At 42.9% G+C, this 12,912-nt stretch overlaps 1 protein-coding gene across 2 annotated transcripts in view; it reads left to right on the forward strand.

Moving 5' to 3' along the window:
* The window catches only part of kdm5ba (lysine (K)-specific demethylase 5Ba), a 174,395-nt gene that overhangs the window by 15,368 nt on the left and 146,115 nt on the right, over nt 1–12,912 (forward strand). For both annotated transcript variants that reach the window (XM_048611957.1, XM_048611958.1), the window contains exon 5: nt 7,932–8,066. In XM_048611957.1, the coding sequence (XP_048467914.1) occupies nt 7,932–8,066 (135 nt within the window). The remainder of the gene's footprint in view (nt 1–7,931; nt 8,067–12,912) is intronic.

Raw genomic sequence — 12,912 nt, forward strand, 5'->3', positions numbered from 1 at the left:
GCTAACTGTCTTCCATGTTTGATTATTTCACTGGAGAGAGAGACTGTGTTTCTAGTTGCCCTGTATTGTTCATACACTTGCTGTCCGCCTGCACAGGAGCAAATGTGAGTTGTTATACTGATTAACTTCTGGCCTGCATAACTGGTCCTGATTGCACAAACCAGTCAGCAGTCTGTCTCCAGGTGAAGCTGCCTCAACACCGATCCATGTTGCCATGGCATCTTAAACCTCTTACCTCCATCCCCCACCCAAATTTTCTGCATTCGGTCAGTCTCTCTCTCTCTCTCTCTCTTTGCTCTGTGCCGCAGTATTGGTTGCTAGATCTTCACCTACTGGGATCCTCAATTGTGGAATTCCTGTCTTAAATCTTTCTTTTTCTTGTTCTCCTTCTTCCTTTTATGGTTCTTAGTAAATGCCAAATTGATTATCCTGTTGGACATCTGAACAAATCTTTTCTCCCTTTTGTCACTGATAACGCTATGAATGCTTTGATACGAGTTGTTGCATATTTTCTTATTTCTTGAGCTTAGCAATTCAGTTTACCTCCTCCGTTCTGTACCGTGGATGTGCACATGTTCAACCAGGGGCCATTGTGTAATGCCGTCAGTAATTTAATATGCCACCTGTTTGTTTTCTGGAATTTCCATTGATATGCATACTGGTATAATAAAACCAACCACAGATCAACAAAACTTATTTTCAGTAATCATACAAATATTTCATCAATTGTTTTGGTGAAATTTTAACTCTGTGCTTGTGATATTAAACGTTATGGGTCTGGCTTCACATTCATTTCTTGTGTGCAAACAGAGGTTCTTTAGAAAATGGTTGGTCTCCCTGGGAAAGTTTTGAAGTGAAACATATTTTGAACACTTTTTTTTCTTCCCTCCTGAGATCACTTTAAGCTGACGTCGTTTGCTGCATGCTTTCTGGTGAACTTCGCTTTGCAAACTGGTTAATGAAAACTACATAATATTTGGAACTTCCTTTCTTTGACACTTTCTGGCCTGCATCATAGCACCTGTAGTATCTTCAGTGGAGATTCTTGCTGTACACAGATGAAGTGGAACCATTTTAATAATAAGTGCACATTTCTTTAAAAGAGTCACTTTTTACCACATGGAAAGATGCCTTTAGTCCATTGTGTCTGTGCCGGTCATCTCTCATCCAGCTATCCTAATTCCATTTTCTAACACTGTGCTATACAAAGTTATCGGACATTTCATGTGTTCATCTGAATAGTTTTTAAATGTCTTGGGCGTTTCTTTTAGCCAGTGATTTCCAGATACCCACAGTCTCTGGGGGAAAATCCTTTCCTCAATTAAACAAATTACTGGAGGAGGAGACTGCACAAATATCTCCATCCTCAATGATGGAAGAGCCTAGCAAATCAGTGCAAAAGATAAGGCTGAAGCATTTGCAGCAGTCTTCAGCCAGAAGTGCCCAGTGGTCTGTATCATTACAACTACCAGTCTTCAGCCAATTCAATTCACTCCACCTGACATGAAGAAATGGCTGGGGACACTGGATACTGCAAAGGCGACAGGCCCTGACAACATTCCGGTAATAGTACTGAAGACTTGTGCTCCAGAACTTGCTGCTCCTCTAGCCAAGCTGTTCCAGTACAGTTACAGCACTGGCATCCACACAGCAATGTGGAAAATTGCCCAATATGTCCTGTACACAAAAAGCAGGACAAATCCAACCCAGCAAATTACTGCCCCATCAGTCTACTCTCAATCATCAGTAAAGTGAAGGAAGGTGTCATCAACAGTGCTATCAAACAGCACCTGCTCAGCCATAACCTGCTGAGTTTGGATTCTGCCAGGGCCAATCAGCTCCTGACTTATTACAGCCTTGGTTCAAACATGGACAGAAGAGCTGAATTCCAAAGGGGAGGTGAGAGTGACAGCCCTTGACATCAAGGCTGTATTCGAATGAGTGTGGCATCAAGGAGCCCTAGCAAAACTGGAATCGGTGGGTATCTGGGGACAAACTGTCCAATGGTTCAAGTCATTGACGCATAGGAAGATGGTCGTGGTTGTTGGAGGTCAATCATCTCGGCTCCAGGACATCTCTGCAGGAGTTCCTCAGGGTAGTGCCCTTGGCCCAACCATCTTCAGCTGCTTCATCAATGACCTTCTCTCTGTTATCAGGTCAGAAGTGGATGTTTGCTGGTTGTGCAATGTTCAGCACCATTCATAACTCAGATACAGAAGCAGTCCATGTTCGCATGCAGCAAGATCTGGGCAATATCCAGGCTTGGGCTGACAAGTGGCAAGTAACATTCATGCCACACACATGCCAGGCTATGACTGTCTCCAATTGGTGATAATCTAACCACTGCCCCTTGACATTCAATGGTGTTCCAATCATAGGTGATTCAATCAACATCCTGGGGGTCAACATTGACCAGAAACTCAACATAAACTCTGGCTACAAAAGCAGGTCAGAAGCTAGGAATACTGCGGCAATTACTCGCCTCCTGACTCCTCAAAGCCTGTCCACCATCTACAAGGCACAAGTCAGGCGTGTGATGGAATACTCCCCACTTGCCTGGATGACTGTAGCCCCAACAACACTTGGAGCTTGACATCATCCAGGACAAAGCAGCCTCCTTGATTTGGCACTACATCCATAAGGATCTACTCCCTCCACCATCGATGCTCAGTAGCAGTAGTGTGTACTATTTACAAGATGCACTTGGGAAATTTCACCAAAGATCCTCAGACAGCACCTTCTAAACCCACTAACCTTTTTTCATCTAGAAGGACAAAGGCAGCAGATATAGGAACACCCCCATCTTCAAGTTCCCCTCCAAGGCACTCTCCATCCTGACTTGGAAAAATATTGTCATTCCTTCACTGTCGCTGGGTCAAAATTCGAGTTCCCTCCCTAATGGCATTGTGGGTTAACCCACAACAGGTGTTCAAGAAGGCACCTCACCACCACTTTCTGATGGACAGCTAGGGGTGGGTAATAAATGCTGGCCAGCCTGTGATGCCCACATCCCAGAAAAATGAATAGAAAAAAAAAATCCCCTCTAAATCTCTAGCTCTTTACCTTAAACTGAGCCCACTGGTTACTAACCCCTCTAAAGGAAAAGATTTCTTCCTATCTATCCTCTCTATGCCCCTCAAAACTTTGTCCACCACATTTGGATCCCTCTTTGGCCATCTCTGCTGTAAGGAAAGCAACCGCAGGCCAGGTGACATCTGGGGAAATCTCCCCTGCACCCTTTCTAGCGTAGTCACATTCTTTCTGTAGTGTCATGCACACAGTACTTTAACTGTGGCCCAACTAATATTATGTACAACTCTATTGAAACCACTTTTGCGTGTATTCAGTGCCTTCAATAAAGGTAAGTGACCCATGTGTGTCTTAACAACCTTTATCTATCTGTCCTGCAGACTTCAAGGATCTATGGACCTGTATACCAAGGTCCCTTTGATCCTTTGTACCTCCAAGAGTCCTACCATTTAATATATACTCCCTTGTTAGTGTTCTCCAAAATGCATTACTTCATCCTTTTCAGGATTAAATCCATCCACCACTGTTAAGCTCATCTGACCAACCTATCTATATCATCCAAGGATTTCCTCCTTGTTATCTGCTATACCACCAATTTTTGTGATTTTGGAAACGTACTGATAAAACCTCATACTTTCATGTCCAGATCATAAATGTACCCAACAAATAGCAAGGAACTCGCCACCAAATCCTGTGGCATGCCACCGACCGTGGGCTTCTAGTCACACATATACCCTACACAACTGACTTCTTTCTTGCCACTAAGTCAATGTTGGATCCAATTTACCAGGATCCCATGGACTAACTTCTCAACCAGTCTGCCATGCGAGGCTTTGTCAAAAGCCTGACTGAAGTCCACGTCAACTCCATCAACCGCACTGCCTTCATCTACACAACTTGTCCCCTCCTCAAACTTCAGTGAACTTTTTAGACATGATCTCCCCCTCAAAGCCATGCAAACTATCCTTGATTAATCCTTTTCTCTCCATGTGGGGATTAACTTTCCCCCTCTGGCAGTCTTCTTGTGGCCAGAGAGTATTTGAAAATAACTGTCAGAGCCCCTGCAATCTCCTCCTTGGCCTTCCACACCACCCTAGGCAAACATCTCATCTGGACCTGGGGAATTTTCCACCTTCAAGCCTGATAAAACTATTAATACCTCCTCTCTCAATGTGAATTTGTTCAACTATATCACAGCCCTCCTCTCTGGTTTCTATACCTATATTGTCTTTCTCTATTGTGAATACAGATGCAAAGTATCAGATATAAAATTGGCTTGACCGTAGGAGACAGTGTGGTTGTAGAGGGCTATTATTCAGACTGAAGGCCTGTGACAAACAATGTGCTATGAACACTGTTTTATATAATGTCAAACAACATTTTGGATGAGAATATAGAAGGCAAGGCTAGTAAGTATGCCAATGAAACCAAATTTGGTGGTATAAAAAATTACCTAAGAGTACAACAGGATCTTGATCAGCTGGGCCAGTGGACTGAGGAATGGTAGATGGTGTTTAATTCCGATAAATGTGAGTTGCATTTTGATAAGACAAGCCAGAGTAGGATTTACAGTTAATGGTAGGTTCCTAGGGGAAATGCTGTCAGACAGACACCTAGGGGTGCAGGTGCATCATTCCTTGGAAGTGGTGTCACAGGGTGGTAAAGAAGGCATTTAGTATACTTTCATTCATCAGTCAAAGCATTGAGTTCAGGAGTTGCGGTGTCAAAATATGGCTGCACAAGAGATTGGTAAGCCTACATTTGGAGTACTGTGTACAGTTCTGATTTGCCTTGCTATAGGAAGGATGTTTATTAAGCTGGAAAGATGCAAAACTGACTTATAAGGATGTAACTCCGAATTGAGTGTTTGAGTTATAAAGAGAAACTGGATAGACTGGAGCTCTCTTTTCCCTGGAGCATGGGAAGCTGAAGAGAAGAGTGACCCCGTTCGCAATAAACAACTGCACCTCCCAGTGGCGAACCATTTCAACTCCCCCTCCCATTCCTCAGACGACATGTCCATCCTGGGCCTCCTGCAGTGCCACAACGATGCCACCTGAAGGTTGCAGGAACAGCAACTCATATTCCGCTTGGGAACCCTGCAGCCCAATGGTATCAATGTGGATTTCACAAGCTTCAAAATCTCCCCTCCCCCTACCGCATCCCAAAACCAGTCCAGCTCATCCCTGCCTCCCTAACCTGTTCTTCCTTCCACCTATCCCCTCCTCCCACCTCAAGCCACACCTCCATCTCCTACCGACTAACCTCATCCCGCCCCCTTGATCTGTCCGTCCTCCCTGGACTGACCTATCCCCTCCCTAACTCCCCACCTACACTCACCTTTACTGGCTCCATCCCCGCCTCTTCGACCTGTTTGTTTCCTCTCCACCTATCCTCTCCTCTATCCACCTTCTATCTGCCTCCCACTCTCTCCCTATTTATTTCAGAACCCCCTTCCCCTCCGCCTTTTCTGATGAAGGGTCTAGGCCCGAAACGTCAGCTCCTATGACGCTGCTTGGCCTGCTATGTTCATCCAGCTCTGCACCTTGTTGTCTCGTGAAGAGTGACCTTATAGGTTTTTAAAATGGCGAGGGGCATAGATAAGGTGAATAGCCAAGGTCCTTTTCCCAAGGAATGGAAATCCAAAACTAGAGGGCATAGATTTAAGGTGAGAGGGGAAAGATTTAAAAGAGACTTAAAACTTTTTCAGTGGTGCATATATGGAACAAACTGCCAGATGTAGAGCGAGTACAGTTACAGCATTCAAAAGACATTTGGACAGGTACATGGATAGGAAGGATTTAGAGGGATATGGACCAAATGCAGGAAAATAGCACTAGTTCAGTTTAGGAAACCTGATCAGGATAGATGAGTTGGGCCAAAGGGACTCTTTCTGTGCTGTACAACTCTTCAGTTCTCATTTAAAATCTCAAGTATGGCTTCCAGCTCCAAACACAGTAATGCTTTGATCCCTACGGGCCCCACTCTTCCCCTTGTTATTCTCTTGGCCCTAATATGCTGATACACTGGCTCTGGATTTTGCTTTTAATGCCAGTGTACTATTCCTCCCTACTGCTGTAATTGTCTCTTTGATAAGTCTTGTGTCACCACCGTTTTGTTTTTTAAACATCTTCCTCTATCTTGCCTAAAAATTCTACTCTGGAATATTAACTGCCAGTCCTGTTGCTCTCTCAACCATGCCTCTGTTATAGTGATAATGTCATATCCCCATGTATTAATCCATACTATCAAGTCATTTGCCGTACAAGCACATTGCCTTGCATTACAATGAATGGTGTCTAGCCTTGCCATGTTCCCTTGTGCCTTTTGTCTATATTTGCACTGCCTTCTAGACTGACTTGGTGGTTTTCTTTACTTGTCTGTGCATCACTCCCTACTGTAAATCCACCCTGTATTCTTCACACCCCTGCCAAATTAGTTTAAAACCCTGCAAACCTCCCCACAAGCCCTCTCTCCTGCTCCAACTCAAGCCGTGAGTGCATTTCTCTTCTATCTGCCTATTCCTGTACTGTTAGTGTGTGGTATTGGGAGTAATCCAAACATTACAACCTTCTCAGGACTTTTTTTCAGTAGTTACTAGCTCCCTAAATTCTTGTTGCTGGACCATATCCCTCGACTGTGAGGAGGGAGGGGTGGGTAGGTGGGAGGGAAGACTGACAGATTAAGGATGCGGAGATGAAGCTAGTAGGTGAGTATAGGTAGGAAGTGGGGGTTGGTCAGTGAAGTGGGAGGAGCAAAGGCTTGGAGACCACTTTATGGAGCACCTACGCTCAGTTCGCGACAAATGACAACACCTCCCAGTCGCGAACCATTTCAACTTCCCCTCCCATTCCCTGGACGACATTGTCCATCCTATGCCTCCTCCAGTGTCACAACGATGCCACTCAAAAACTGGAAGAACAGCCCCTCCTATTCCGCCTTGCAACCCTTCAACCTAATGGTCTCAATGTGGACTTTATGAGCTTCAAAATCTCCCCACCCCCAACCTCCTCCCCAAGACTAGCCCCCCCTCGTCTCCGCCTCCTTGACCTGTCCGTCTTCCCTCCCACCTACCTGTCCCTCCCTCCCTCACTGACTGAACCCCCATCCCAACTCCCTACCTACACTTACCTTTACTAGCTTCATCCCTGCCTCCCTGACCTATCTGCTCCACTATCCACCTTCTATTGCCGCCTCCACCTCTCTATTTATTTCAGAGCCCCCTTCCTTAATGTGCTAATTAATAATAGTTAGTGTTGTATGCAAGGAATAGAATTCTCATAGCTGAAATCAGATAAAATGTCAACCGGCATAATCAGGCTTCTATGTATAGCTTGTATTAATTGTTTGAAGGAGTTTTATTTGTAGTACTTGCATGATCTAAATTAACTCCAGTTTACTAAAGCCAAGGAGGCAAAAGTGTTATGATTTGTATACTTTTTCTTTGTAATAGCTTATTCGTGTTTAACCATCTTCACTTTTTACATGTTTCACTTATTTTTTTTCTTCATTAAAATGTTAACAATTGTAGTGGAATGGTTATGTTATAGTATTAACAACCAGAGAGCTAGGCAAATGATGTAGAAAACCGCGAATGGTTGATATAATCTGAAGACTGTTGCCAACAGTCGTCATCTGGATGAGCTGTTGGATTGTCATAGTTACTCAACTGGTTTTTAAACATAAGACAACAATGAAAGTTGGTTTCAGATGATCTATATGTGACTCTAGTTACACTCACTGACTTGTCTAGTATACGCACAATTGATCAAGCAATTTTAAAAACAGAGCAACTAGGAATACTTGATGAATTTTGTATTTTTTAAATTTGAGTTAAATTTTTTCCTTGAAAATTTTCATTAGTTTTAAATTTGTACTAAGGTTAACATCATTGTTTTCAGTGTGTCCAGAAACCAAGTCTGATCAATGATGAGAAAGACCAAGAGTACAAGCCACATGATATTGTTCAGCGACAATCTCTGCACTCTTCAGAAATGAGCATGCCAGCCCGACGAGCGAAACGCATGAGATCAGAGGTGGGTGCAGTTTTGCCAGTTATCAATTTGCATGTAACAGTGCACAATTAAGTTGTAATTGGCGCTTCAGTTGCTATAAATGCAATTTTTGATAGCATGGGATTTAAAGTAAAGCCAACTGAATTTCTTCAACATTGTTTAACTAAAATGCTGTTCAAATAATAAATGTTTTATTGTCGATTTAGTTTATGATATCTTTAAAGATATCAATCATAAAAGAATGTTCATTACGACAATATGAACTGAAAATGTCAACTGTTCTTTTAAAACGGTGATATATGTTCATGCTTGGAATTGAGTTCTCCAATTTGCATGACAAATTGGAGTCAAAAACCTTATATTTACGTAAAAACTTTCACAACCTCAGCAGAACCCAAATGTTTAAATTAGTGTGGTAGCAAATGCTCATACAACAACTTCTAAACAAACAGTGGGATAAATTACTAGATAATTGAGGTACGAATGCCAACTTTCTTCCAAATCCTGCTGTAGATCATTTATGTCCTCTAGTGTAAATCAGTACTAGACTGGACATCTATATTTTACTGAATAAAATTTTCAGGAATGGTATTTAATGCTACAGTCTTCAGAACTAGAGAACAATGTTACCAACAAGTTAACATTGAATTGATAAGGTCCTGCCAGTTCTGACTGTTCAGTATCTGACAGGGCTTTGATAATTTAAGTCCCCCCCTTGTATGGGCAAATATATAGTTTTTTTTTTAAAAAAAAGTTACAACTATCAAGGGGTTGACATTTGAACAAATGACCATATTGCTGAAGACTGTTATTTCAGATATTTATTCCAGTCTCCCTTCCCACCTTATTTCCCTGTAACTTTCTATTTTTTTTTTCAAATTTTAGTCAGTTTTTAAATATTTACATGCCTCAGTAAATGCTTGTAACATGGCCAAATGGAAATGACTAGCGGAAAAGTTCTTACAAGCCTGCTGTATAAGTAATTGCTGAGGAGTCAACATTAGATACTTGCTACTCAAAGCAATCGTGTTATCTTAGGGAATGAGGGGGAAAGACAACGGGAAGTTTGTCTTGAAAATGCCTCTAACTTCCTCAGACAATCAAAGCCAGAAGGGGTCACAGTCGTCATGCATACATGATCTGTTAATCCACTCTTTCTTTATACAAATGGAAAATTCTTCCAGCCAAAAATTGGTTTAGTTCCTTCTTGAAGGCTTGCTTGCATGAAGCCAGAATGCAATGCAATGCAAAGGCTATCTACTCTCATAAAAAAACAACTTGAGCAGTTTATAAGTATGACTGTGGCCCTCTTCAACCTTTTAAACTGAAATGACATCAGTAAGTAGTGCAGTTTTTTGTTTTGTTCATTTGTGGGATGTGGGCATGGCTGGCGGGCCAGCACTTCTTGCCCATCCCTAGTTGCCCTTGAGAAGGTGGTGGTGAGCTGCCTTTTTGAACTGCTGCAGTCCTCCTGCTGTGGGTTTACCCACAATGGTATTAGGGAGGGAATTCCAGGTTATTGACCCAGCGACAGTGAAAGAACAGCAATATATTTCCAAGTCAGGATGGTGAGTGACTTAGAGGAACTTGGAGGTGATGGTGTTCCCATATATTTGCTGCCCTTGTGCTTCCAGATGGAAGTGGTCGTGGGTTTGGAAGTTGCTGTCTGAGGATCTTTGGTGAATTTCTGCAGTGCATCTTGTAGATAATACACACTGCTGCTACTGAGCGTTGGTGGTGGAGGGAGTGAATGCATTTAGACATAGTGCCAATCAAGCGGGCTGCTTTGTCCTGGATGGTGTCAAGCTTCTTGAATCCAGGCCATTGATTTTGGTTTGCGTCTTTCTGATTGTGTCCAAGTCTGCTCTACGTAAAGTACATATAGGTACTTATAAGTGTATACGGAGAAATTAAGAGTCTCCTGAACTAATCATGCTGGTAGAGAAGCAAAACAAAAGTGAATGTTAGAAATCTAAAATAAAAACAAGTTTCAATGCCTGGACAGAGCTGGTAGATCTGGTAGTGTACTTTCATCAGACATATTTCCTCTAATTTTCTTCTGAACCTTTCCCCAATGTTGTCAATATGTGTGGACCAAACTTGATCTAATAAACAAATTTGCTGTAACAACCCTCCAGTAAACTTTCTCCTGACTTAACCCTTTGCTTGTTCAGTGGACTATTAGACTTCTAAATATTTGCAGACTAGTCACAAGCACTCTGCTCAATGCTAGGATAAAGGATGTCTCCACAGAGCTTGAGAATGTTGGAGTAGGAGGAGAGGGATTGAGTTGTTGATGTCCATATTGGTACCAGTAACCTTGATAGGACTAGGAATGAGGTTCTGCTGTTTAAGTTCTGTCAGTTAGGAGCTAAAGTAGAAAGTAGCTCCTTCAGTGTAATAATCTCTGGGTTGCTCCCTGGGTCACGAGCAAGCTGACGTAAATGAAGTCAAATAGTAAAATGTTGGCTTAGAATTGGTGTGACTGAAATGGTTTTCATTTTGTGGAGCACTGGCACCAGTAGTAGCGAACAAAACTGACTAGCAGGTCAGGCTTCGCTTGAACTGTGCTGGGACCAATCTCTTGGTGAATTGAATAACAGGGGCTGTAAAGAGGCCTTTTTGGGATGTAGAGTGGTGGAGGAGGAAAGTTTGGGAGAGGGAAAATGTAAGCTTAGAAAGCAAAATGGTATGACAGCATTGCAAGAAAATTATTTAGCTAATGATGTATAGCATAGGTCAAAAGGGGCAGTGTGTGAGACATTTTTTTTTAAAGGATAAAAAGCAATTCAGGTCAAAGGAGGGGGGGAAAATGTCTTCAGCACTATTCCCAGAATGTTGTCAGGGCCCATAGCCTTTGTAGTATCCACTGTCTGCAACCATTTCTTTTTTTTATTTGTTCATGGGATGAGGGTGTGAATGGCTAGGGAGCATTTATTGCCTGTCCCGAATTGCCCAGAAAGCAGTTCAGAGTCAACCACATTGCTATGGGTTTGGAGTCACATGTAGTCCAGACAAGGATGGCAGTTTCCTTCCCTAAACAAAATTAGTGAACCAGATGGGTTTTTCCAACAATTGACAATGGATTCAGGGTCATCACTAGACTCTGAATTCCACATTTTCTTTATTGAATTCAAACCCCTCCATCTGCCATGGTGGGATTCAAACCTACGTCCACAGAATATTATCTGGGGCTTTGGATTAAAAGCTCAGCAATAATACCACTGGGCCATCACCTCCCCAAATATCGTATTGAGTGAATTGAATTGGCTGAACACCGGCATCTGTAATGCTGTGACGACTGGAGGAGGCCAAGATGGATCATCCATTCGGCACATCTGGCTGAAAATCGCTGTGAATGCTTCAGCCTTTTCCACAGATGTGCTGGGCTATCCCATCGTTCAAGATAGGGATATTTGTGGAGCCTCTTTCTCCACTGAGTTGATAATTTGTCTATCACCATTCGTGTCTGGATATTGCATGACTGCAAAGCTTAAATCTGATCTGGTTGTTGTAGGTTTGCTTAGCTTTGTCCGTCACTTGATGGCACAGTAATAGTGCAACAAAACATGATGTAAGTTATTCTCCACCAGAACTTGCTACTCCTCCAGCCACACAGTTAGAGCACAGTGATAACACCGGCATCTACCTGACGATGTGGAATATTGTCCAGGTATGTCCTGCACATAAAAAGCAGGACAGATCCAGTCCAGCCAATTAATGCCCCATCAGTCTATACTTGATCATCAGTAAAGTGATGGAAGGTGTCATCAACGCTATTATCAAGCAATGCCTGCTGAGGAATACACTGCTTAGTGACGCTGAGTTTGGGTTCCACCAGGGCAACTCCACTCTTGACCTTGTTACAGCCTGGAGTCAAACATGGTCAAAAGAGCTGAATTCTAGAGTTGAGCTGAGAGTGTCAGCTCTTGACGACATCGAGGCTGCATTTGACAGCCATTTGAAAGCCTGTCCGTCATCTACAAGGCACAAGTCAGGAGTGTAATGGAATACTCCCCACTTCCCTGGATGGGTGCAGCACCAGTAACACTCAAGCTTGATACCATGCAGGACAAAACAGCCTGGTTGATTTGCACTACACCCACTCCCTACACCAATGCTCAGTAGCAGCAGTGTGTACCATCTCAAAGATGCACTGCAGAAATTCACTCGCGATACTCGGCGCCTTCCAAGCCCATGACCATTTCCATCTAGAAGGACGACGGCAGTAGGTACATGGGAATACACAAACAAGTTCCCCTCAAGAGGCTCACTGTCCTGACTTGCAATATTCTTTCACTGTCACTGGGTCAAAATCCTGGAATTCCGTCCCTAATGGCATTGTGGGTCAACCCACAGCAGCTGGACTGCAGCTATTCGATGTAGTAGCTCACCACCACCTTCTCAAGGGCAACTAGGGTTAGTTAATAAATGCTGGCCAGCCAGCGATGTCCACGTCCCACAAATGAATAAGAAGTCCTGACCCTGATTGTAACAATGAAGGATGGAGGATATTTCAGGAACCGTGGATAGTAGGAAAAGGTGGAGGGGGGAGCCCTGTGGCTGATTATGCTATTAGCACATTAGAGATGATGACCCAAGTTTAGGGTAGCAAGATGTGAAACAGTTTGAGTAGGAATAAAAAATTGTAAAAGCAAGTCACTTGGGAGTGGTGTATAGCTTCCTAACAATTGAGCACAGTAGGTGGGGTTTAAATTAGGAAATAATAAGAGCTTGTCAGAAAGACATGATGATGCTAATGGGTGAATTTAATCTATGTATCAACTGAAAATATCAAGACCGGCAAAAGAACCACAAATGAGGAGTTCATCAAATGTCTGGGATTTGTGACTTGCGTTTGTAGCTG

The sequence above is a fragment of the Rhincodon typus genome, chromosome 25 (assembly GCF_021869965.1).
Source record: "Rhincodon typus isolate 14 chromosome 25, sRhiTyp1.1, whole genome shotgun sequence".
NCBI lineage: Eukaryota > Metazoa > Chordata > Chondrichthyes > Orectolobiformes > Rhincodontidae > Rhincodon > Rhincodon typus.